This window comes from Salvelinus namaycush, chromosome 34 (assembly GCF_016432855.1).
Source record: "Salvelinus namaycush isolate Seneca chromosome 34, SaNama_1.0, whole genome shotgun sequence".
NCBI classification, from domain to species: domain Eukaryota; kingdom Metazoa; phylum Chordata; class Actinopteri; order Salmoniformes; family Salmonidae; genus Salvelinus; species Salvelinus namaycush.
This window is the reverse complement of record NC_052340.1, coordinates 34,281,657-34,309,426: the sequence shown is the minus strand read 5'-3', so window position 1 is coordinate 34,309,426 and position 27,770 is coordinate 34,281,657. Positions and strand designations below refer to the sequence as shown.

General features: G+C 43.2%; 2 protein-coding genes and 1 pseudogene across 2 annotated transcripts in view; 1 reads left to right on the top strand and 2 right to left on the bottom strand.

The window, feature by feature from the left end:
* Positions 1-169: 169 nt before the first annotated feature.
* On the bottom strand, positions 170-1,215 carry LOC120028499 (annotated as a pseudogene).
* Positions 1,216-1,756: 541 nt separating this feature from the next.
* Positions 1,757-7,589, bottom strand: LOC120029040 (lysophosphatidic acid receptor 6-like). Its single transcript, XM_038974332.1, has 2 exons — positions 7,521-7,589; positions 1,757-2,999 (listed from the first exon to the last, which is right to left on the bottom strand). Exon 2 carries the CDS (start codon positions 2,993-2,995, stop codon positions 1,892-1,894), a length of 1,104 nt encoding a protein of 367 aa, XP_038830260.1. The 5' UTR covers positions 2,996-2,999; positions 7,521-7,589; the 3' UTR covers positions 1,757-1,891.
* A 15,580-nt stretch (positions 7,590-23,169) lies between these two features.
* LOC120029105 (ephexin-1-like) overlaps positions 23,170-27,770 on the top strand; it is an 18,743-nt gene continuing 14,142 nt past the window's right edge. The window contains exons 1-5 of the mRNA XM_038974405.1: positions 23,170-23,382; positions 24,107-24,192; positions 25,377-25,612; positions 25,761-25,921; positions 26,138-26,290. Coding sequence (XP_038830333.1) covers positions 23,246-23,382; positions 24,107-24,192; positions 25,377-25,612; positions 25,761-25,921; positions 26,138-26,290 — 773 coding nt within the window. The 5' untranslated portion in view covers positions 23,170-23,245. The remainder of the gene's footprint in view (positions 23,383-24,106; positions 24,193-25,376; positions 25,613-25,760; positions 25,922-26,137; positions 26,291-27,770) is intronic.

The window sequence follows — 27,770 nt, the reverse complement described above, 5'->3', positions numbered from 1 at the left end:
AAACTTACAGAAGAGATGAACTGTTACCAAAAAAAACTAAACTATAACATGTCTTTTGACAAAATATCATTCTATCTTTAACTATAAATTGTGGCATATTTAGGGACACATTTTGATGCTGTTACCTCAAACTATCTCCACTGGTAGTGGATTCTCACTCACTGTGTTCTCACCCTTCATCTACTTTCATGTGATCTGGCCTGAGAAACCTCCATGTCAGAACCCTCTTCTTCCAGAAAGCATCTAAAGAGAAGAAGTACAACAGTGGATCTAGACAACAGTTGATGCTGGCCAGACAGAACATGGGCATGATAGCCTGCCTGATACTGAGCATCAGCACGATGGAGCAGGGCAGGAAGAAGACAAACATCAGAAGGTTGATGGTGAAGATCAGCATGATGTTTGTTCATCTTGTTGTTGACCCTGGCGGCATCACTGAGGTGCCCGCGTAGCTTCCAGGACACCATGGTGGTGGCGACCACGTTGACCCCCCAGCATGGGGAACACCAGCCCGGACTGCACATAACCAACGATCGGATTCTCCACAGAACATACATTAGTAAACTCAAAGCAGACGTTAGTGGCATTACAGCTCTTTATCTGACTGATCTGGTAGAGGCTCTCTGGAATGACTGCCACTGCCACTATCAGGACCAGATGAAGACACAGGCCTTCCAGGCGTTGGTGGTGGTGCGGAGGTTGCGGGACCTCAGAGGGTAGACCGCAGCCTGTCCAGGCCAATGACGGTGACGAAGACGGCGCTAGAGCGGATGTTGTTGCGGAACAGCATGGTGGTGGCCGTGCAGGCCTGGATGCCCAGGGGCCCGTGGCGTAGAAGTAGACCCGGGTGTGCAGGGATAGGACCAGCAGCAGGTCGGACAGAGCCAGGTGGCTCATGAAGACAGCGCTGGAGGATTTGAGGCCATGGCGGCGGAGCAGAACCCACAGTGACACGGCATTGAGCGGCAGGCCTAGCACCACCACGCTTCCGTACACAATGGCAGGGGCTGTGAACATCACATAATAACTCCCCTCGAGGAGAGCGCTCCGAAACTATCATTGTTGTTGTTCATGGTGTCTGTGCGTGTCATTTGAAAAGAGACAGAAATCACTCCAAACCACTCACTCAATATTCTGGTTGCCACTTCCTATCAGAGCAGTCTGCATAGAGGTTGAGCTGTTAACTTTCAGAATGAAAGTGTTGAAACAGGAAGTGAGGATGATTTTGTTTCCTCAGGAAGGACTTCTTATCCTCTCTGCTGATAAGGTTGAAGACTCTTGACAACATGAATCATGTCTGAGTAACAAACTATCAACATGAAGAATCTCTGATCTCTCTGACCTATACAGACAGTCTGATCATTTTTTAACGAAAAGTGAGTTATTCATAGTGAAAAGTTATAAACGAACGTGTTGATCAAGAGCAACTGTCTAAAACATTTAAATACCGTTTTATATTTGAAATGGTCTGGATGTACACATCTTTACTGGCTAGATTGAGAGTGGGTGGATTACATCTGAACAGTCCATATCTGAACAGTGTATAATTATGTAGAAGCTTCTATTCAGTATGATTAAATGACAAGACTCAGGGTTGTAAATCCCAGGCCTTTTGTTGATCAGATCAGTTAGTGTTAGATATGCCCTCTGAGATATACTGTGGAACCTCTTTGAATCTCAGCCTCCTAAAGGTAAGAGGTAAGACTAGGACCAAAGGCCACGTGTGATGAGTGAGAATACAATGGAAGGCTGGATGATTGATTTAAAAACATTTATTCCAAGTGTTGGCCATTCATTCAATATTCAATTCAATATTCGAGCAACTTGTTTCCTCTGTCTGCTGTGGGGATCTGCGTTTTCCATTTCCCAGATAGAGGTGATAGCCATCCATCTACAGGGGAAGCGTCTCCACCCTGCTCTCCACTCTGCAGGCGCCAAGAGGGGATAAGCCACATCTATCTAGCAAGTCCAATTGATCTCCATTGACCTGGGTGTCTGAGCCTGTCTCTCCAGGTTCCTTGACCTTGATGTTGTCCATTGGATGCTGGTTGATTTCCCTGAGCCTCGCCACTGTGTTTCCTCTAGTGGACATCCTCCTCCTCTCCTGGCTGGCAGTCAGAAGGTTCTCCTTCAGGATGAAGTAGTAGCAGACCCCGTCCGTCAGACAGTTGACGCTGCCCAGACACATGCTGATGTGGACGAAGTCTCTGAGGGGGTTGATGACATTCGGGTCCTCCGTGCGGTTCTTGGCCAGGAAGTAGACGACTGCGGCCACGTGGTAGGGGATGAAGCACAGCAGGAAGGCCACCAGATTGCTCAGGACGATTTTCACAGACTTGTTGTTCCTCAGCTTATCGTCCAGCGGGTTCAGTCGCCGCATGTCACTCAGGATCTGCATCACGCGCACCGAGAAGAACACCATGGCAACCGTGCTGATTGTGAACACTGTCTCTATGGCGATGATGATCCATTTCTTCTTCCAGGTTTCGCTGGAGAAGTTCTGGAAACACTTGGTCTCGTTGCCTTTGTGCATTCTGGTGTCGTTGTTGTTTTTGTTGTGGAGCTCATAGATGGGTGTGGTGAAAGCAAATACCATCACCCACACGGCCAGGCATACCAGGGCAGCCTTCCGTGGCGAGTGCAGACGCTTGCCATTGATTGGAAACCGCAAATAAACATAGCGGTCGCCCGAGATGCACACGCTCAATATGATGCTCCCATAGATGTTGACGAACACCAGGCTCTCCAGGAAGGTGCAGAAGCCCATGCTCAGACCCCAGGTGTGTTCGTAGGCGTACATCTTGAAGGGCAGAGAGAAGATGAGAAGGCTGTCGTTGATGATCAGACTGCTGAGGTATACCGTGGACTCAGTCCATCGACGCATCCTGAAGAGGAGGAGCCACAGAGCGGCCAGGTTGAGGGGAAGACCCACCATGAACGTGGGGACATAGACAATCCACTGTATATAGCACACTTTGCTTTCACACAGTACCATTTTACTGCAAACAGAGAGGGAAATACATACACATGAATGTAATTTCACTTATGACTCAATGATTTTTAACCAATACCAAAGGCATCAATCAGGATGGTCACTGTGCAAGAGTAAAGAGATTTATAGGGATAGCTCGGGATTTTGGCAGTCTACTGGAACCGCATGCTAGCTGTTAATTAGCAACTTACTTCAAACTGAACGCAGAGACATAAAATGGTATCCATGAGTTCATCTGACTCTGGGGAAGTAGATAAAGAGCCTCATTGCCAAAATCCTGAACTATCCCTTTAAGCCTCGCTGAAATTTGACTGTAGGCTACATGTTATGTTAACTTGAGGGGATATCCTGTAGTAAAGCTCAAGTGCATTGGAGAATAATGAACCAACTAATCATTTGGATCACTACTGCCATCTCATAGACTTGGCATAGTGTTACTACCTAGTAGGCGACTGTAACTGATTTCATCTTAGTGTACCAGGTAGGAGCTTTTTAGAGGTCCATTACTAAGTGGCAGTACTCAATTCCTCTGTAACCCTATAAAAGGGGAAAGGAATTGGCATTCTTGGAAAGGCATCTTATCTGAGATTCTGGGATGATCTCAAACGCACACTCCATGTATCCTCTGTCCTCTCTCTTCAAAACCCATTGGAGGAGAAGGTCAGAGGGGCGAGACATCTGGTTTTCTCATCCAATGAATTTTGAAAAGGAGAGAGGATGTTAGGAGTTTGGAATTGAGATCTTCCCTCGTTTGGGCCAAGTCAAAGATGGACTATTATATTGTCAAGATGTCCTCAAAGATGAAAGGCTGGCATGAGGCAGCAAGATCAGGTGGGACCATTCTATCCAATGAGAGGCGGAGATACGTGTGTGAACAACAGGCAAAACTCAGATATAAAGTAATTTCTTTCAAAGTTGATAAAATGCCATGTCAGTCCACCTATATCAGTGCATTTGTAACAAACTAACCATTACGAAACGTATTTTCGATCAAATAAGCCTCACATAGCAAATTAGCAATGAAATGTTTTGTTGACCAACTTTTACACTCTCTCATGGACCTCCATTCCTTACTTTGTGGTCTTATTTTTGTTGACAGATTTTGGGATGAGTAAACCGTCTCGCTTCGACTCTTCCTCTCTGGCCACGTACTGTGTGTGTGTGTTTGATTGTCATGTTTAAGGGGTTGATGGAAACTAATGTGAAGGTAAAGACGGCCTATTTATAAAACGGCAACACCAGCCGCTGTTCTTTGTCCTTTGTGTTATCGGAACAGAGTTGTGTTTAAAATGTTAGAAAAACTACTTTCCATAGCCTGATACATTAGCTTGTAATTTAGTGGGTTAGGCCAATAGTTTACCCTTTTGCAGTATGACTTATCAAATACATTTATCACGTGTTCAACTGGTATTGGTACTTTATTAGATTTGCGGTGAAATCAGTGTGGCATTCATCTTAAACTGTGTGCAGTGAACCACTTTTATATAGACTATCAGTAAGACTTGGCCTATCTCTCTATTTGCCTCTAGCAACTCATTGTAATCAAGCTATTTGTGGTTTTGTACATTAAATATTTCCCAATCAATGATCAGCACTGTACCATTGCTCATCAAAATTGTTATATGTCAAATAAAAGCAATTTTGTATACTTCTATCATTCATTTGGTAGGCCTGTTGGGAACCATGTCTTAGCTTGAAGTTCCTCTTTGCTCCTGTCTAAACCAAGGAGTGTTGTACAGCTACTGTCTATAACTATCATCCCACAAATGCAGGGCACAGACATCAGTTCAACGTCTAGTTTTGATTTACATTTGGTTGAGTTGTCAACTAACGTGAATTCAACTTGAAATCAACAAAACATTTCATCATGTCATTCGAATTTGGTTAAAAGTTGAGTGAATTTAAAAAAAAATCTCTTACGTTGATTACTTTTTTTTCATATCTAATCAGTTTTCCACGTTGATTTAACGTTATCACATAGACTTTTTGTGTTGAATTGATGTGGAAATAACATTGATTCAACCCGTTTTTGCCCAGTGGGATGTCACATTAGGTTATAGCCTACCACTGTCCTATCTATGCATATAAATATGTCACTGTATGTTTAGTACCATTTTACAACTACAGTTGAAGTCGGAAGATTACATACACTTAGGTTGGAGTCATTAAAACTCGTTTTTCAACCACTCCACAAATGTCTTGTTAACAAACTATAGTTTTGGCAAGTCGGTTAGGACATCTACTTTGCGCCTGACACAAGTCATTTTTCCAACAATTGTTTACAGACAGATTATTTTACTTATATTTCACTGTATCACAATTCCAGTGGGTCAGAAGTTTACATACACTAAGTTGACTGTGCCTTTAAACAGCTTGGGAAATTCCAGAAATTATGTCATGGCTTTAGAAGCTTCTGATAGGCTAATTGACATCATTTGAGTCAATTGGAGGTGTACCTGTGGATGTATTTCAAGGCCTACTTTCAAACTCAGTGCCTCTTTGCTTGACATCATGGGAAAATCAAAAGAAATAAGCCAAGAAAAACAATTGTAGACCTCCACAAGTCTGGTTCATCCTTGGGAGCATTTTCCAAACGCCTGAAGGTACCACGTTCATCTATACAAACAATAGTATGCAAGTATAAACACCATGGGACTACACAGTCGTCATACCGCTCAGGAAGGAGACACATTCTGTCTCCTAGAGATGAATGTACTTTGGTGCGAAAAGTGCAAATCAATCCCAGAACAACAGCAAAGGACCTCGTGAAGATGCTGGAGGAAACAGGTACAAAAGTATCTACATCCACAGTAAAACGAGTCCAATATCGACATAACCTGAATGGCCGCTCAGCAAGGAAGAAGCCACGGCTCCAAAACCGCCATAAAAAAGCCAGACTACGGTTTGCAACTGCACATGGGGACAAAGATTGTACTTTTTGGAGAAATGTCCTCCGTGAAGCCCCAAGCATACTTCCAAAGTTGTGGCAAAATTGTTTAAGGACAACAAAGTCAAGATATTGCAGTGGCCATCACAAAGCCTTGGCCTCAATCCTAGAGAAAATTTGTGGGAAGAACTGAAAAAGCGTGTGCGAGCAAAGAGGTCTACAAAACTTACTCAGGTACACCAGCTCTGTCAGGAGGAATGGGCCAAAATTCACCCAACTTATTGTGGGAAGCTTGCGGAAGGCTACCCCAAACGTTTGACCGAAGTTAAACAATTTAAAGGCAATGCTACCAAATACTAATTGAGTGTATGGTAACTTCTGAGCCACTGGGAATGTGATGAAAGAAATAAAAGCTGAAATAAATCATTCTCTATGCTATTATTCTGACATTTCACATTCTTAAAAATAAAGTGGTGATCCTGTCTGACCTAAAACAGGGAATTTTTACTAGGATTAAATGTCTGGAAGTGTGAAAAACTGAGTTGAAATGCATTTGGCTAAGGTGTATGTAAACTTCCCACTTCAACTGTATGTCCACTGTTGACATGGAAACAAGGAGATAGTTGCCCACCAAGAGGTTAAAGGAAAACTCCACCCAAAACCCATATTTTGGTATTTGTTTTATAAGTCCATTGTTGACATAGTCCCAAAAGGTTGTGTAACTTTCAAAACACAGAAATCAACCCTTATGATGTATTTTGCATCATATGATGTAAAATGCAGCATCATATGGTGCTTCCGAGTGGCACAGCGGTCTAAGACACTGCATCTCAGTGCTAGAGGCGCCACTACAGACCCTGGCTTGATTCCAGGCTGTATCACAACCGGCCGTGATTAGGAGTACCATAGGGCGGCGCACAATTGGCCCAGCGTCATCCGGGTTAGGCTGGGGTAGGCCACCATTGTAAATAAGAATGTGTTCTTAATTGACTTGCCTGGTTAAAAAAAACAAAAAAACAACTATGATGCAAAATGCATCATACAAGGGTGATTTAGAGCTACATACCTTGAAAACTTGAGTGCTGACAAGCAAAATATATTGGGACTATGTCAACAATGGACGAATGAAACAAATACCAAAATATCGTTTTTGGGTGGAATTATCCTTTAATGCGTGATGGACTGCTACGACTGTTTATTCAACACCATAAGAAAATGATCAAATACATTATGTTTGGTTGCATCCTATTAAGATGAACATTTACTGTATATTAAATTAATAATGAGTTAAAATCCATTGTTGATATACATACGTTTTTTTACTAATTTGAGTGTCGCAGGTTTAAATTTAACAGGATGTCTGAACCAATGACTGTATAGGTCTGAACAGTGTGATTTTTTCCCCCTTTGTAGAATGTGCATGATTAAAATGTGTTTCCATTGTTGTAGGGATCATGACATTTGAATTTGTCTAGATGATTTAAGATTATATGGCACAGTATCTCACAACAGCATGGCAGAAACCTTGGGTGATTGTAAAGATAAAATTAGGTTAACTAAGGCACGCACAGTGAGGAACTGGGTGCAAAACTCCAGTCCAAAAGCATTACAGTAGGCAACTTTTTTTTTTAAAACACTCACCGAAATCGCGTTGGGATAATTATCTCCTCTCAACTGGAGCCGAACCTCATGGCTTTGAGTCCTTATTTGGTAAAACAGACTTTAACCTACAGTAAATAGCCTGTCGTGCCAATATTTATTCCTCTGATTGATAGTGAAACCCGTTGTGCACGCTGTTTTCCAAAAAGCACTACACAAACCACACTGGACCTGCAATCTGCTCTAGGCTAGTACCGCTTTGGTTGACTAGTTTGCATAGTTAAATGAAGCAGTGTATTTCAAATTAAACTAATATAATAAGATATACACATACAGTAGCTAAAAGAAGACAGTCTTCACTTATTGTGTGGATTGCACACACACATGCCCACCACTTCTGCTTAGGCCACACACGTGGTTTATCACGCTCAGTTTTTTTTGTATGTAAAACTTTTCACTATCTTTGTAAGATATGTAGGTTAACAGAAGGCATTTCCCCTTTGACATATATACGTTTCCCACGCCCAACAGTGAAATATAATGTCGCTGTTTTGTATAAAGTTGCACTAGATGGAGCCACAGGAACAGTAAGGGGACATTTTGAGTACTCTGTCAGGAGCCAATTCAAATGAATGTGTGTGTGTGTTTGAAATATCATTACTAGTGGTGAAATCTAGCTTTCTGGAAACTGCCCCCTCGTTCTTGCCTGAAAGTACAAGTAGACATTTGACTGTGAAGTCTGTCTGATACTGTAGCGCAGAGAAAAATGTCGTTATGGCAAAGCGTGCATTACATCACCACCACAGCCACATCCTCATTTCTTTTCCGTCTTCACTTTTTCTACTTTGAATGAGTGATCTTCCAGTCATTGTCAAACTAGTCATCATTGCCTGGGCCCCCATACTTTTGAATGAATCCTCTACAGATCAGTAATCCATATTTGGTCTAGAAAAGTGATTAAGGCCTACTCTACATGTCTCATGTCAATCTTCCTCTCAGCCTAGTGTACAGTGCATTCGGAAAGTATTCAGACCCCTTCACTTTTTCCACATTTTGTTACTTTACAGGCTCATACTAAAATGGATTAAATTGTTTTTTTCCCCAAATCAACCTACACACAATACCATATAATGACAAAGAAAAAACAGGTTTTTAGAAATTTTGGGCAAATGTATATATAAAAAAAAAATAATATCACATTTACATAGGTATTCAGACCCTTTACTCAGTACTTTGTTAAAGCACCTGTCACGTTCGCTGGAAGCATACTCGGACCAACGTGCAGCGTGATCTGGGTTCCACATCTTTTTATTTAAAGTAAGTGAACCACACAACAAAAACAATAAAGAATAAACTAAACGTGACGACAATGGAGTGCTAACATGCAACTACACATAAGCAATATCCCACAAAACACAGGTGGAAAAATGCTACTTAAATATGATCCCCAATTAGAGACAACGATAACCAGCTGCCTCTAATTGGGAATCATACCAAACACCAACATAGAAAACAAAACCCCACATAGAAAATATAAACTAGACTAACCCCCCAGTCACGCCCTGACCTACTCCACCATAGAAAATAAGGACTCTCTATGGTCAGGACGTGACAGCACCTTTGGCAGCGATTACAGCCTTGAGTCATCTTGGGTATGTCGCAACAAGCTTGGCACACCTGTATTTGGGGAGTTTCTCCCATTCTTCTCTGCAAAACCTCTCTAGATCTGTCAGGTTGTATGGGGAGCGTCTCTGCACACCTACATTCAGGTCTCTCCAGAGATGTTCGATCGAGTTCAAGTCCGGGCTCTGGCTGGGCCACTCAAGGACATTCAGAGACTTGTATCGAAGCTACTCCTGGGTTGTCTTGGCTGTGTGCTTAGGGTTATTGTCCTGTTGGAAGGTGAGCATTCGCCCCAGTTAGGTCCTGAGCGCTCTGGAGCTGGTTTTCATCAAGGATCTCTCTGTACTTTGCACCGTTCATCTTTCCCTCGATCCTGACTAGTCTCGCAGTCCCTGCCCCTGAAAAACATCCCCACAGTATGACACTGCCACCACCATCCTTCATCCTTCACTGGATGCTATTGGCCAGGTGATGAGCAATGGCCACTCTACCATAAAGGCCTGATTGCTGGAGTGCTGCAGAGATGGTTGTCCTTCTGGAAGGTTCTCCCATCTCCACAGAGTAACTCTGGAGCTCTGTCAGAGTGACCATCGGGTACTTGGTCACCTCCCTGCCCAAGGCCCTTCTCCCCTGATTGCTCAGTTTGGAACCACCAAGAAGAGTCTTGTTGGCTCCAAACTTCTTCCATTTAATAATGATGGAGGCCACTGTGCTTTTGGGGACCTTCAATGCTGCAGCCATTTTTTGGTACCCATCCCCAGATCTGTGCCTTGACACAATCATGTCTCTGAGCTCTACGGACAATTCCTTCAACCTCATGGCTTGGTTTTTGCTCTGACATGCACTGTGAACTGTGGGACCTTTATAGTCCAGGCTGTATCACATCCGGCCGTGATTGGGAGTCCCATAGGGTGGCGCACAATTGGCCCAGCGTCGTCCAGGTTTGGCCGGGGTAGGCCGTCATTGTAAATAAGAATGTGTTCTTAACTGACTTGCCTAGTTAAATAAAGGTAAACAATTTATTATTTTTTATTAAATAGTCAGGTGTGTGCCTTTACAAATCATGTCCAATCAATTGAATTTACCACAGGTGGTCCAATCAAGTTGTAGAAACATCTCAAGGCGGATCAATTGAGACTGGATGGGCCTGAGCTCAATTTCAAGTGTCATAGCAAAGGGTCTGAATACTTATGTAAATAAGGTATTTTTAGTATTTAATTTTTATTTATTTAAAAAAAAATGTCTAAAAACCTGTTTTTGCTTTGTCATTATGGTGTATTGTGTGTAGATTGATGAGGAAATAAAATAATTTAATAAATTTTAGTGTAAGGCTGTAACGTAACAAAATGTGGAAAAAGTGAAGGGGTCTCAATACTTTCCTAATGCACTGTATGTGTGCATTGTGCAATAGATACAATATACTGAATGTAGTAACACATTTGTCAAATTAATGAAACAAGGTGTAAGCCTAAGGTCATATTTCAAGACCATGTACAACACAGACAGTGATCGAGAGACCTACTGAGTTTTTGTCACCTGCGGTGACACTTGAACTTTACACAATTAACCAAACATTTTGTTTGACTAGCTACTGTACATAACCAATTAGGTGACTGTGGACATTTTTAGTTAACACTCCTTGTATCACATTTCCACACAGGCTGCCAAGAGTGTGACATTAATAACATGATCCACCTGCTTCCTGTTACAGGAGCAATAGATGCAGGTGGAAGGTAACCAGTAAATTAGGCTTAATTATATTTAATTAACTAATTATCACCAGGGGTTTGCCATTATATTACTCTTTTTTTTATTTTATTCATCTTTTAATGTCATGTAATATTATCTTATGTTGTTCTTGTCCGTAACTGGTCCTTACTCAGTCATGTGTTTGTACGTTTTATGTGGACTCCAGGAAGAGCAGCTGCTGCATGTTCAATAGCTAATGGGGATCCTAATAAACTACAGTGAGCTTCAAAAGTATTGGGACAGTGACACATTTTTGTTGTTTTGGCTCTGTACTCCAGCCTTTTGGATTTGAAATGATACAATGACTATGAGGTTCAAGTGCAGACTGTCATTTGAGAGTATTGTCATCCATATCAGGTGAACCGTTTAGAAATTACAGCACTTTTTGTACATAGTCCCCCCATTTTAGGGTACCAAAAGTATTGGGACCCAAAGTTTAGTATTTGGTCCCATATTCCTAGCACGCAATGATTACGTCAAGCTTGTGACATTACAAACTTGTTGGATGCATTTGCTGTTTGTTGTGTTTCAGATTATTTTGTGCCCAATAGAAATGAATGGTAAATAATGTATTGTGTCAATCTGGAGTCACTTTTACTGTAAATAAGAATTGTATATGTTTCTAAACACTTCTACGTTAATGTGGATACCACCATGATGAAGACAAAACATCAGCTATGCTGGTTAACGCTTGACCTGATTGAATCCAGGCCTAAATTTAACCAATAGTAATGCTTTTTGGTTAGTCAATAGCATATGGAAATTGTGACTTTAATCTTTAATGGTTGTAAAAAACAGTTTTGCACAATGAGATTATTTAACAGATGTGTTTGTTGGGGAGAGGTTTCCCTTTGGTGGATAGATTAGTGAATCAGATTAGGATGAATGAGGTTTCCCTTTGGTGGATAGATTAGTGAATCAGATTAGGATGAATGAGGTTTCCCTTTGGTGGATAGATTAGTGAATCAGATTAGGATGAATGAGGTTTCCCTAAATAGCTGCTGCTTTTGCAACAGCTACTGGGGATCCTAATAAAATACCAAATGCCCTCTAGTGGATAGATTAGTAAATCAGATCAGGATAAATTAGGTTTCCCTCTAGTGGATAGATTAGTAAATCAGATCAGGATAAATTAGGTTTCCCTCTAGTGGATAGTTTAGTAAATCAGATTAGGACAAATTAGGTTTCCCTCTAGTGAATAGATTAGTAATCAGATTAGGATAAATGAGATTTCTCTCTAGTGAAGAGATGAGTAAATCAGATTAGAATGAATTAGATTTCTCTCTAGTGGATAGATTAGTAAATCAGATTAGGATAAATGGGAGTGACAATCCCTCATATGGATCATATTAGTAGGGGAGAGTGGGGTAAATTGTGCCAAAGGGATTAATTGTGCCAAAGGGGTAAATTGAGCCAAAGGGGTGAATTGAGGGTCCCTTCCCACTGTGCACAGGCGTCAGTTCAACGTCTAGTTTGGATATACATTTGGTTGAGTTGTCAACTAACGAGAATTCAACAACACGTTGGATTTAGGTACAATTTGGGTAGAAAAAAAGGACAAATGCACTTACGTTGATGACTTTTTGCAAATTTAATCAGTTTTCCACATTGATACAATGTCAACACAGATTTTTTGGGTTGAAATGACATGGAAACAACATTGATTCAACCAGTTTTTGCCCAGCGGATTTTCTCGGAAATCCTACACAAAATTAATAATTTGACCAAATATTTAGGAAGTCTGTGAAGGAAGAAACCACATTGGGAAAAAATGGTAAACAAGTTAGGTCCAAAAAAGGGATTTTCACCAAGTCAAATTAATGTATTGTGTTCGAGATTTCACGATGCTTCTATCCAAACCAAAGTAATTTGTTTTAAGATTGTTCTATACATCAGTTGGAATCTCTATAAACTTCCATATGAGGCCCTAAAACTAGCATCTCTCTCTCTCTCTCTCTCTCTCTCTCTCTCTCTCTCTCTCTCTCTCTCTCTCTCTCTCTCTCTCTCTCTCTCTCTCTCCCTCCCTTCCTCCCCTCTTCCTCCCCACTTCTCACCTATACAACAAGCTGAAACGACACTTTAGCCAGAGGAGTTGATATACATTATGACTGAGTCCGTAAAAGCACTTTGTAGACATGTTCTATCCTGGAGCATAAGTTAATAGTTAACCACAGTAGGTGTCATATTATTATCAACAGGCTTCAGGTGTGGAATTTGAACAATGCCTTTAGCAGGCAGATTAAATCCATCGCTTGACTCAGATAACCACACTGTGGTTGGAGTTTACAAACGGCACTCTTGACCTGTGAACTAGAAAGACATGGCTTAGAAAGTGAGAGCAGAAATATGTCTAACCAGGTTACACAATACTGCATCGTCAGGGAGGGACATATTGCATACCTCAGATGTCTGACTTGAGCTCAAGGAAAATGCTCAGTGGACAAAACGCATTCCGCCCCGAAACCCATCTTCTTTGTTATGTGTCAGGGGTGTTTCAGTATCTCTCTCTATCTCTCTCTCTCTATATATATATATATATATATCTATATATATAGATATATCTCCCTCCCTCTCCCTCTCTATGTCTGTCAGTTCAGAAACCAACCTGTTCAATATACTGTTGACAAAGGGAGAATGAGAGTACTGATACAGTCACTATAAGTAAACATTCCTATTTTAATCACTGATTTGAGAAATCCTTTACACTTTCACTTCTCTCTCTTTTCTTTCTACAGTACCTCTCCTCCCTATTCACGTTCTCTATATTGAAACATTACTGTAATAGAGATCTATATGATTGGTTGGGTAGATCCAGTCAACAAAGCTGTGTGAATCACACAGACACGCCCGTCTGAGGAGAGGAGTCAGTAGGGTGAGTCTGGAAAAGTGTGGTGCCTTGCTCAATCTATCTCCATTGTTATTTTGTCAATGTGACGTGAGATTGTTTCTGTTGTTATTGAGACGTCAAGAAGATCTGTGTGCCTTATTGTGCCTCTAATATATTATTAGATATGAGAATCTTTCCCAGTGACACTAACTATTGTATTTGGATGATCAAGACAGAAACAGTTCTGTATAAGACATGCAGCTTCAGAGAGCTTGTGTTGTTACTCTGTCAGCCTTCCTCGATTATCTTTTGGATGTTGTGTAAATGTGTTTGACCCCCAGCCCCTCTCCATCTGGTCTGATTAGAGGGAAGGAGTTTGATGGTGCGAGGCGAACACTCTGCTCATACAACGAGGCCTCACTTAGCCATTCTCTGCATAAAGGAGCCCTGGAATTATCTCTCCTGCTGCTGCATGGAGAAACAAAGAACAAACTTTAAACTGTACTGATCAGGCAGCGGTGCGCGGGTTTAGAGGGACCATCAACCACCACGAGACAAGCAGGACAACAGGCTACATATCATCTGAACACACAGTTCTATACCAAACTGGAGGACCTACAGGAGAACTGGCAGGTGTACTGGCTTTTAGTGTGTTCTCTGAGGTGTGACTAACCCCTATACAGGAGAATACAAGGTATACACCACTGGGGAACACACTGAAGATCTTGAGAGGAGGGATATAAAGAAAAGGAGTGATCAGTGATCGCCATGAGGCTGAATTCCCTGGCACAGGTAAGTGGCTTTTCTGGTTCTCCGGAGCACAGAAGAGCAGAGCAGAGAGTGATGGCATGCAGGTGAGGCCAGGCCGGCCTCTGGAATGTCTTTCAGCAGGCCCCATATAGACAGTACAGCAGTGGTATTCAAAGTCGGGGTCTGCAGTGGGGTCGGCAAAATAAAAATTAAGAGAACAGATTGTTGTATGGGACAATATACAAATGTTTTTGAGAAAGATATTTAGGGAAAAAAAGTGTTGAGTAAATGTATTTTTTGGTTTCTTTTCATTTTGATAAGAGATGAAAATGTAATTCATTTAAGGATATTTGTTGATGTAAAAATAGAAATGTAATGATTTTAAGGTTGTGTCATTATATTTGGAGTGGGGTGGGATCATGAGGAAAAAAATGGTGTCCCCAGAAATTCTGACGGAAGAAATGGGGTCCCTGCTGCAAAAGTTTGAATACTACTGCAGTGCAAGGCGGTACACAGAGGGTGAGAGAGAGGGAGGGAGAGAGAGAAAAAGAGGGCGAGTCATACACAGAATCATTACAGCTTAGGGAGAGAGAGGGGGCTGACTCTGATTGGCTCCATGGCTGTTTGAGTAACTAACAACACTCCTGCCCCCCAGGCAGGGGGTGGAGGAAGAGGGAGGAGTAGAGAGAGAGGGGAGAGGAGAGAGAGAGAGGAGGAGGGAGGAGAGAGAGACTAGGGAGAGCTACTTTGGCCTCAGTGTGCCGGGCAGTCGCTAACCTATGTGAGACTGAGCCCTGAAGTGTGTGTTGTGTTGTTGTTGTTGTGTTGCCTCGCCGGGACTTGAGATTGACAGGAATGGATTTTCTCCTGGATTCTGGCTAACATTTGATGGATTCTACGCTCTCCTCTGCCCTGAAGCCAAACCCGACAGGAACTACCCCACCATCCCAGATCTGAGAACAGGAGGGGGACACACACCCCACGGAGCCTGGAGCCCATTGCCATGGCGATGACGGCCCTGTTCAGGGGCAAGTGGGGTCAAAAGTCGCAGGAGCCACCTGAGAAGCGGCCCGCAGCACCGGTGCACTCCACCAACCACGAGGAGGAAGAGGAGGATGACAGGGTCATCGCCCCCATCCGCAGGAACTCCCGCTTCTACCGTTCCATGAGGAAGAAGAGGCTGGCCTCGTCAGAACAACTTGAAAGTAAGAATAGAATACCCCCTCTTCCCTTCCGCTCTGAATTTCACCAAGCGTAGGCTACCTGGGGCAGCAGGTAGCCTAGTGGTTAGAGTGTTGGGCCAGTAACTGAAAGTTTGTTAGATCGAATTCCCGAGCTGCCAAGGTAAAAATCTGTCGTTCTGCCCCTGAACAAGGCAATTATCCCACTGTTCCTAGGCCGTCATTGTAAATAAGAATTTGTTCTTAACTGACTTGCCTAGTTAAATAAAGGTAAAAAAATCTGTGTCTTTTGTCTGCTACAGTAGAGAGTCATTAAGTTTGAGAATACAATAATGCATTCAGTTTGAAACTACCTGGGATTCAGGTAGCATGGAATGCTGATAATCAATGTGTACAGCAGTTTTAGGAAAGTTCTGAAGTTTGTCTACATTTAACTTAATGTAAGGCCCTAAATCTGGAGTTTAAAACTGAGCTGCTTTGGTAAATGGATCTCTTTAGCAGTGGTGGAAAAACTACCCAATTGTCATACTTGAGTAAAAGTAAAGATACCTTAATAGAAAATGACTCAAGTAAAAGTGAAAGTCACCCAGTAAAATACTACTTGAGTAAAAGTCTGAAAGTATTTGGTTTTAAATATATTTAAGTATCAAAAGTAAATGTAATTGCTAAAATATACTTGAGTATAAAAAGTAATTTACTTGAGTATCAATTCATTTCAAATCCCTTATATTAAAGGGTTACTTTGGGATTTTGGCAATGAAGCCCTGTATCTACGTCCCCCGAGTCAGATGAACTAATGGATACCATTTTATGTCTCTGCATCCAGTATGAAGGAAGTTAGAGGTATTTTCGTGAGCCAATGCTAACTAGTGTTAGAGCAATGACTGGAAGTCTATGGTATCTACTACAGTAGCATGCTAGCAGTTACCATAGACTTCCAGGTCATTGTGCTATAGATACCATTGACTTCCAGTCATTGTTCTAGTTTGCAATTGTGCTAATGCTAGTTAGCAACTTCCTTCAAACTGCACGCAAAGATAAAAATGGTATCCACAAGTTAATCTGACTCTGGAGAAGTAGATAAAGGGCTTCATTGACAAAATTCAAAGTATCCCTTTAAGCATACCAGACAGCACGATTTTCTTGTTTTTTTAATTTACAGATAACCAGGGGCACAAACACTCAGACATAATTTATAAACAAAGCATTTGTGTTTAATGAGTCCGCCAGATCAGAGGCAGTAGGGATGACCAGGGATGTTCTCTTGATAAATCTGTGAATTGGAAAATGTTCCTGTCCTGCTAAGCAATCAAAATGTAAGGGGTACTTTTGGGTGTCAGGGAAAATATAAATAGTAATGTAAAGTACAGATACCACAAAAAATGACTTAAGTACTTCAAAGTATTTTTACTTAGTTACTTTACACCACTGCTCTTTATATCCCATTGATGGACACAGGAACCCCTGACCTCTTTCCTAAAATCATCCAGCCAATCTGTCTGGGGAATCATTGTTGTTATTCTGTGGTGTTTTATAGACCGCAGAACAGCAGCGGTTGTATTGTTCCACAGAGAACACAGGCTTGATGGTCGGCCGGTCCTGAGAGCTAATGAAAGCTAATGAAACCAGAGGAACCGGTTCCATTGTTTTATAATATGTGTTGTTTTAACAAGTCTGTATGAGTGATGCCTGTTCTTCTAGCCAACCACCTTTAACCTCCAACCTACACGCTTCATATAGCCTGAGGCTGGAGAGGAGGAGAGCTGCCGTCACGGAAATACACCCTTCCCACTGGGCAAAAACTGGTTGAATCAACATTGTTTCCACATAATTCCAATGTGATGACGTTGAATCAACTTGGAAAAGTGACAGGACTCTCAAAAAGTCAGCAACCCGCAAGGGTGAAATGTATTGTTGATTTCACATTGAATTCACATTAGTTGACAAGTTGACAAGTGAAAATCAAAACTATACGTTGAACTGACGTCTGTGCTCAGTGGGTTTTTACACACCATAATATATTGCTATTGTCAACAAAGTATTCAGATACATGAATGTATAGGCCAATGGACTAAGAACTGTGCGCCTAAACTGTGCGACTACACGGCAGTTATTGTATGCTGTTTTTATTTCAGCCATTCCCCTTTTTGTTTTTACCCCAAATAAAGGTGACACCTGTACATGGTGCAGGCTTCCAAGAATAGACAGTTCATTTCTCCAGGACTCTTTCCTGGTCCCTGGTAGACTTTGCCCAGCCTGTGAGATAGGCTTTTAGGGTGTGAGGGACATTTCTTTATATATGACCAGTTAGGTCCGGAGAGTCAGGCGCCCTAGTTAAACAAGAGCACGTTGTAAAATTTATGGGACGATTATAAAACAGGATGAAAAGAGATGATGCTCTTCAAAGACTGTAACCCTTGATATTTTCTTTGAATCCTTTGAGACAATGTCAAACCAGTATTCAACCCCTAGTGAAAGGGGTTAACCCCTGCTTAAAAAATGTTTTTATTTAACTACGCAAGTCAGTTAAGAACAAATTCTTATTTACAATGACGGCCTAGGAACAGTGGGTTAACTGCCTTGTTCAGGGGCAGAACAACAGATTTTTACCTTGTCTGCTCAGGGATTCGATCTAGCAACCTTCACGGTTACTGGCCCAACGCTCTAACCACTAGGCTACCTGCTGCCCCAAAGTTAGTTATAACTTTCAGTTTGGTTACAACTTTCAGTTTGGTAGATAACCTTATCTTATCTCTGATCAATTGCTTTTTCTTATAGGAGTAGTACAACAATTGTTGATTAACTTTTTCATTCCTCATACTCTCTCAAAACAATCTTGAATCTACAGGAATGATGTAGAGTAATAGGTTGATGAGTTTAAAAAGATAGGTTGATTTTTGTGTAAACGACCTACATGAGGTGTATGGAATGGAATAGCTGTTCCATAGCTACATGAGGTGTATGGGACTGGACTAGCTGTTCCATAGCTACTGAGGTGTATGGGACTGGACAAGCTGTTCCATAGCTACATGAGGTGTATGGGACTGGACTGGCTGTTCCATAGCTACTGAGGTGTATGGGACTGGACTAGCTGTTCCATAGCTACTGAGGTGTATGGGACTGGACTGGCTGTTCCATAGTTACTGAGGTGTATGGGACTGGACTAGCTGTTCCATAGCTTCTGAGGTGTATGGGACTGGACTAGCTGTTCCATAGCTACTGAAGTGTATGGGACTGGACTGGCTGTTCCATAGTTACTGAGGTGTATGGGACTGGACTAGCTGTTCCATAGTTACTGAAGTGTATGGGACTGGACTGGCTGTTCCATAGTTACTGAAGTGTATAGGACTGGACTAGCTGTTCCATAGCTACTGAGGTGTATGGGACTGGACTGGCTGAGGTGTATGGGACTGGACTGGCTGTTCCATAGTTACTGAAGTGTATGGGACTGGACTAGCTGTTCCATAGCTACTGAAGTATATGGGACTGGACTAGCTGTTCCATAGCTACTGAAGTGTATGGGACTGGACTGGCTGTTCCATAGTTACTGAGGTGTATGGGACTGGACTAGCTGTTCCATAGTTACTGAAGTGTATGGGACTGGACTAGCTGTTCCATAGTTACTGAGGTGTATGGGACTGGACTAGCTGTTCCATAGCTACTGAAGTGTATGGGACTGGACTGGCTGTTCCATAGTTACTGAGGTGTATGGGACTGGACTGGCTGTTCCATAGTTACTGAAGTGTATGGGACTGGACTGGCTGTTCCATAGTTACTGAAGTGTATGGGACTGGACTGGCTGTTCCATAGTTACTGAGGTGTATGGGACTGGACTAGCTGTTCCATAGTTACTGAAGTGTATGGGACTGGACTGGCTGTTCCATAGTTACTGAAGTGTATGGGACTGGACTGGCTGTTCCATAGTTACTGAAGTGTATGGGACTGGACTAGCTGTTCCATAGCTACTGAAGTGTATGGGACTGGACTGGCTGTTCCATAGCTACTGAGGTGTATGGGACTGGACTGGCTGTTCCATAGTTACTGAAGTGTATGGGACTGGACTGGCTGTTCCATAGTTACTGAAGTGTATGGGACTGGACTGGCTGTTCCATAGTTACTGAAGTGTATGGGACTGGACTGGCTGTTCCATAGTTACTGAAGTGTATGGGACTGGACTAGCTGTTCCATAGCTACTGAGGTGTATGGGACTGGACTGGCTGTTCCATAGCTACTGAAGTGTATGGTACTGGACTGGCTGTTCCATAGTTACTGAAGTGTATGGGACTGGACTGGCTGTTCCATAGTTACTGAAGTGTATGGGACTGGATTGGCTGTTCCATAGTTACTGAGGTGTATGGGACTGGACTGGCTGTTCCATAGTTACTGAAGTGTATGGGACTGGACTGGCTGTTCCATAGTTACTGAGGTGTATGGGACTGGACTGGCTGTTCCATAGTTACTGAAGTGTATGGGACTGGATTGGCTGTTCCATAGTTACTGAGGTGTATGGGACTGGACTGGCTGTTCCATAGCTACTGAAGTGTATGGGACTGGACTAGCTGTTCCATAGTTACTGAAGTGTATGGGACTGGACTGGCTGTTCCATAGCTACTGAGGTGTATGGGACTGGACTGGCTGTTCCATAGTTACTGAAGTGTATGGGACTGGACTGGCTGTTCCATAGTTACTGAAGTGTATGGGACTGGACTGGCTGTTCCATAGTTACTGAAGTGTATGGGACTGGACTGGCTGTTCCATAGTTACTGAAGTGTATGGGACTGGACTAGCTGTTCCATAGCTACTGAGGTGTATGGGACTGGACTGGCTGTTCCATAGCTACTGAAGTGTATGGTACTGGACTGGCTGTTCCATAGTTACTGAAGTGTATGGGACTGGACTGGCTGTTCCATAGTTACTGAAGTGTATGGGACTGGATTGGCTGTTCCATAGTTACTGAGGTGTATGGGACTGGACTGGCTGTTCCATAGTTACTGAAGTGTATGGGACTGGACTGGCTGTTCCATAGTTACTGAGGTGTATGGGACTGGACTGGCTGTTCCATAGTTACTGAAGTGTATGGGACTGGATTGGCTGTTCCATAGTTACTGAGATGTATGGGACTGGACTGGCTGTTCCATAGCTACTGAAGTGTATGGTACTGGACTGGCTGTTCCATAGTTACTGAAGTGTATGGGACTGGACTGGCTGTTCCATAGTTACTGAAGTGTATGGGACTGGACTGGCTGTTCCATAGCTACTGAAGTGTATGGGACTGGACTGGCTGTTCCATAGTTACTGAAGTGTATGGGACTGGACTGGCTGTTCCATAGTTACTGAAGTGTATGGGACTGGACTCGCTGTTCCATAGTTACTGAAGTGTATGGGACTGGACTGGCTGTTCCATAGTTACTGAAGTGTATGGGACTGGACTCGCTGTTCCATAGTTACTGAAGTGTATGGGACTGGACTCGCTGTTCCATAGTTACTGAAGTGTATGGGACTGGACTGGCTGTTCCATAGTTACTGAGGTGTATGGGACTGGACTGGCTGTTCCATAGCTACTGAGGAGTGTGAATGTAAACTGAACTCGCTGTTCTGTGGGTGTAATAAATACAACAGGTGTTCAGTGGAGTGTGTGGTAGATGTGTGCCCATAGTATTAAATGGCCTTATTTTGTCCAAGCTGGTAGGCTATTGCATAACGACTTATTAGAAGACGAATGGCCAATGTAATGCATAATACCCCCAGCAGTCTTTAAGTACAAAGTCTGTTTTGAAAGAATTTTTAATTTTTCACTGGAATCCTGCTACAAATACCTGAACAGGGATAGATTATCTCAAAGGATTCTATTATATTGTATATATAGAACATCATGTGTCTTTGGCCTATGTAGTCTTAGATCAGCAGAAAAGGGTGGCACTTTGCAACTCCACTGAACTGAAGCATATCATTCCTGACTTAATGGGTGGGTGCATAGATCTTCTGTTACAACAATAACCTCGAGCATATGGAAGCACTTGCCCCCGAATAAGCAGGTGGTAATCTCAGAAAAGCAGAGGGGAATTTACCTGAGTTTGAAGGCTAGCTATCTCCATCGGTCATATCTTTGAGACATCCCTACCCCATTGAAGCTGAAATTTAAAATGGTTACGGTAAGGGTTAAGATTATGGTTAAGGTCAGGGTAAGGGTAGAGGATTCGCACTGCTGTTTATCAAGAGCTCATAACTGACTAATTCAAATGTCACTGTGTGAGTGTTCTCATGAGATAATCAGTCTCTTAACTCGCCCACTTAGTGCCAGTTTGCCAGAGGAAAATCAAGTGCTTGCAGGTCTGGGCGGTGTTAGTCAGTGGTGCAGCAGCTTATATGGAACCAGAATGGAGCTGCTAGGCAAACAGTGCCATTGAAAAACAATTCCTAAGTAGACTAGTTTAGCACTGGGAGGAAAACCCAGTTATTCACGTGTCCCAGGGTACAGTAATCTGCTTTAAACATGCTCTCTCTCAATCCAACTCAGGAGACTCCCCTAGCAACACATTCTTCTGTTTAAAGTGGGTTTCAAAGTCATGACTACCTGCATATCAGCCCTGTACTCAAAAGAGTCACTGTGTGTGTGTGTGTGTGTGTGTGTGTGTGTGTGTGTGTGTGTGTGTGTTTAATATAGGAAAATAGAGATAAAGTTCCTTAATTTCCTTGTTCTTAACTCACTGTTCCCTCTTTGCCCACTCACCCTTTTCCCTTAAACCCTTACTTATCATCTCTCCTCTCTCTATCTCTCTCTCTCTCTCTCACCCGCTCTTCCTATCTCTTTCTCTCTCTCTCTCTCTCTCTCTCTCACCCTCTCTTCTTCTCACTCTCTCTCCCTCTTCCAGGCCCTGCAGTCTCTCTGAGGCCTGGTCCAGAGCCCAGCCCAGGCAGCAGGTCAGGCAGCAGCTCCCTCTGTGTCCCTGATCTCCAGAAACCTCCGCTATCTCCCCGGGCACAGCGGTGAGCCTCGCCGTAACCCAGCCCAGACTGATTCAAACACATGTACACAGACACAGACACGCAGACACACACTCAAACTGAGGAGCAACCAGTATATCATTGTCTTTTATGAGCTGCTTTTCCATTGAGTGACATATGAGCCTAGAGCAAGACAATACAGGACACTGTTCTTTGTTGCATATATTGTGTAAAGGAATATCGGTTTTCTGAATGCGCTACAGTTATATTTACATGTTAGTCATTCAGCAGACACTCTTATCTAGAGCAACTTACAGTATTGAGTGCATACATTTTCATACTATTCCGTTACTCTAATACAGTTAGAGTTATATTTGCCTCCTCATCTTCAAGTAGAGATATCACTCTTGCTTATTGTTATTGCAGCTGCTTATTACTGTGTACCTCTTGTATGTAGTACGCCAACCTCTCCACGTCACCTCCATTCCGGAACTGCGTTGCCAAGCAACGGGGAGCTCAGGAGCCCACACACACTTACTAGCGCGGCCTCTTCCCCTCTTTGGACTAGGAGAGGAGGAGGGGGAGGGGGAGGGAGGAAGGGTGCAGATGCTTCTCCAGCTAGTGGTCAGTGTGGAGGGGGCTCCACTTCCTCCTCCTCCGTTTCTAGCGCTCGGTTGTACCGGACGCATGGCATGCACACACACACTGAAGACATGGAGAGCCTCTCAGAACTCACTGCAACCGCCTGCTCCGTACGGGAGCCCGGAGGGGACATAAAGTCACCGCAACCAGCGGAGGAGCAAGTCAATGAAGAGGGCGTCAAACTCAGGTAAAAAGATGTGGAGTAGGGGGGGGGGTCGGGGAGAGAGGAACTGTTGGGTTCTGCAATAGTTGATAAGTGGTAATTTTGTGCTAATTGGTAATTGATTACTGAAAGTGCAGTATGTTGCAGGTGATGTATTTCTGTGTAATAATATGCTGAAGAGGGTGAGCTTTTTGAAGAGGTGCTCAGTGAAGTTCTAACAGTGCGTAGTGAGCTAGGCAGGCTGGAGATAGACATGTTGTCCTCTGATTTTTCTTGTGTCTGTAGAATGAGAGGAAGTGGGAGTTGCAGCATTTCTGCACCTTCTATCAAACCCATCCTGGTAGAAAAAAGGAGCCTGGTCCCTGGTTAAAATATTGGGGCATGAATATATGTCTTGTTTTATGAGAACGTGTCTTTTAAAACACATATTAATGATCTTGAGGATGGAATCTCTCATAATATAAGGAATGGGGAGAACCAGAATTTCCAGATAGTCTGTTGACTATCTAGAAGTCAACTGTTGAGACAGTGTTAGTCAGCCCACACAAAATGAACAGATTATATTTGACAATGTGAAATGAAGTGCTCTCAATCTGACTCTCATAGACCTCCGGATGATCCAATGAGTGTCCTTGAATTGTTGTAAATTATAGGATGAATAGTGGTTTGTCGTTGACGTCAAGGCATCTCCTTGCTCATCTCTCATCTTCATTTTCCTATCTTTCTTTCTCTCATTCTCTCTACTCAGGTTGGTGAGCAACAGGGAAAGAGTGAGCTCAACACCATTGAAAGTAGAACCCATCTGCTACAGTCTCAACATTGTCAAGAACGTTGGTGAGAAAAATGTAGCCAGTAGAACTGTCAATTTCACGCAAGGTGGAGGTAACATATGTATTCCACCCACACTACAGTCTCCAGAGCTGCTGCTGCTGCACTGACATAATGATCTTCTCTGTTCCACCACCTACACACGCACAGGTGGTGGTACACACAAACACACACGCACACACTGCTGTTAACAACATATCCCATAATATTGCCTTAAAAATAACAAGATTTGCCTGACGTTGCATCCATCTATCACTTAAAACTTCACTGTGCATCTGTCAAAGTTGAAGACTGAGTTTAGTGTGTGGGCTTCTGTTCTCTGTACTTACAGTAATGGGTATAGATGAGTTCAGATAGTGATGTTCAGAGCAGTGTCACACCTAATCTCTGGATGTAAATAAATGGAGGTTCTTTGAATGGATGCATTAATGGAATAACTCAGCAGAAAGTGCTTTTTGTCAACATGTTGGTTCAAGCATGCCTCCCTCTTTCTCCTCTCTCAATCTCACCCTCTCTCTCGCTCTACCTGTCTTTTATATCCCTCTTTCTTTTCTCTCTCTCCCTCTCTTATGTAAGTGTCAATACCAGACACCCACCTACAGTAGGTGAGCATTTGAGTTTGACTGAGGGGGCTTATGCAACCGTTTCCTGTTGTTCAACATGACCTTAACGTCTATGTAGTGTGAGAGGACAGAACATGCACACACACACAGTGCTAATGTTCTCCTCCGCAACTAACCACCCTGCTTATCAATGTGCAAGTATCCAGCCCTCTTTCACCTGAAACTGGCTGAGAGAGAGGTAAAGAGAAAGAAAGGAGAGGACTGATAGAGAAATGTGAAGGAGATGAGATCCATGATTTGAAATGAGATGAGATCCATGATTTCAAATTGACTGTACACAATAACTAATGTAGTTACAACTCCACGATGTCACACAAATATGAAGGGAACGTTTTAGTTCTGGGTCACGGGGGTCAGTGTAAAGACAACAAAGAGTGGTTGTGAGTTATAAGTTTGATTCCCCTACGGGCCACATACACTGTGTGATGTGGCTTCGGACTAAAGTTCTGCTAAATAACCCTAATAATATTTTATTTTTATCAAACCAAATATGACCATGTGCTCAGACTCATGTTGTCTTGCTTCTGTCCTTTTTCATTTCTATTTTGTCCCTTTTTGTCCCTCCAGCCTTCCTGTACCAGGAGTACCGGGACACATCCAAGCAGCAGGAAATCGAGCAGCGACGGCAGCAGGATGGGTTGACCTCGGGGGTCAGCGCGGGGTTAGGGGTGACGTCCCCACCGGCCCTGCAGCTGCAGCTGAGGAACAACTCTCGCTCTCTGAGTCTGTGGCAGAACCTGGAGGTCGTGCAGCAGAGCGGCCTGCTCACCCAGCTACCGCAGAGAGAGGTCATCATACAAGAGGTGAGGGGTCAAAGGCCATACAGTAGAGAGAGAGAGAGAGAGAGAGGTAAAAGGTTATACTGGATGGTGAAAGGTCAGAGAGGTCTTACTGGATGGTGAATGGTAAGTGAGAGCCTTACATGACCTGTGTCCTTGCTCTGTTCTCAAGGCCATGTTTGAGCTGGTGACCTCAGAGGCATCCTACTACAAGAGTCTGGAGGTGCTGGAGACCCACTTCCTGAAGAACCCTGTGCTGGTCAACACACTCAGCCAATCAGACATGCACTTCCTATTCTCCAACATTGAGGAGGTGATGAAGGCCAGTGAGAGGTAAGAGAAGCCTGTGTGTGTGACTAATCAGCCCCCCCATCCTCTCTGCAACGTGTGATTACTGATCCCTCTAAACTGCTGTGTTAAGCTTTCTGAAAGTAAAAAGTAAACAAGTCCTTATTCATCTTTCATTCCAGATCATACTGTAATACTTGTATGGTGACCTTTATTCAACTGTCCCTTGCTGATGATGTCATACTATACATCCTTCCTTAGGTTCCTGATGGACCTGGAGAACCGCATTGAACAGTCCCTCCAGATCTCAGAGGTGTGTGACATCGTCCACAACCACGCCGTCAAGCACTTCCACGTCTTTATCACCTACGTCATCAACCAGGTGTATCAGGAGAAGAACTACCGACGCATTCTGTGGGTACCCCTCCAACTAATGTCTACAGTAGCACGATATGTGGTGTAACCTCTCTGTGGGTACCCCTCCAACTAATGTCTACAGTAGCACGATATGTGGTGTAACCTCTCTGTGGGTACCCCTCCAACTAATGTCTACAGTAGCACGATATGTGGTGTAACCTCTCTGTGGGTACCCCTCCAACTAATGTCTACAGTAGCACGATATGTGGTGTAACCTCTCTGTGGGTACCCCTCCAACTAATGTCTACAGTAGCACGATATGTGGTGTAACCTCTCTGTGGGTACCCCTCCAACTAATGTCTACAGTAGCACGATATGTGGTGTAACCTCTCTCTGGGTACCCCTCCAACTAATGTCTACAGTAGCACGATATGTGGTGTAACCTCTCTGTGGGTACCCCTCCAACTAATGTCTACAGTAGCACGATATGTGGTGTAACCTCTCTGTGGGTACCCCTCCAACTAATGTCTACAGTAGCACGATATGTGGTGTAACCTCTCTGTGGGTACCCCTCCAACTAATGTCTACAGTAGCACGATATGTGGTGTAACCTCTCTGTGGGTACCCCTCCAACTAATGTCTACAGTAGCACGATATGTGGTGTAACCTCTCTCTGGGTACCCCTCCAACTAATGTCTACAGTAGCACGATATGTGGTGTAACCTCTCTGTGGGTACCCCTCCAACTAATGTCTACAGTAGCACGATATGTGGTGTAACCTCTCTGTGGGTACCCCTCCAACTAATGTCTACAGTAGCACGATATGTGGTGTAACCTCTCTGTGGGTACCCCTCCAACTAATGTCTACAGTAGCACGATATGTGGTGTAACCTCTCTGTGGGTACCCCTCCAACTAATGTCTACAGTAGCACGATATGTGGTGTAACCTCTCTGTGGGTACCCCTCCAACTAATGTCTACAGTAGCACGATATGTGGTGTAACCTCTCTGTGGGTACCCCTCCAACTAATGTCTACAGTAGCACGATATGTGGTGTAACCTCTCTGTGGGTACCCCTCCAACTAATGTCTACTGTAGCATGATATGTGGTGTAACCTCTCTGTGGGTACCCCTCCAACTAATGTCTACAGTAGCACGATATGTGGTGTAACCTCTCTGTGGGTACCCCTCCAACTAATGTCTACTGTAGCATGATATGTGGTGTAACCTCTCTGTGAGTACCCCTCCAACTAATGTCTACTGTAGCATGATATGTGGTGTAACCTCTCTGTGGGTACCCCTCCAACTAATGTCTACAGTAGCACGATATGTGGTGTAACCTCTCTGTGGGTACCCCTCCAACTAATGTCTACTGTAGCATGATATGTGGTGTAACCTCTCTGTGGGTACTCCTCCAACTAATGTCTACTGTAGCATGATATGTGGTGTAACCTCTCTGTGGGTACCCCTCCAACTAATGTCTACAGTAGCACGATATGTGGTGTAACCTCTCTGTGGGTACCCCTCCAACTAATGTC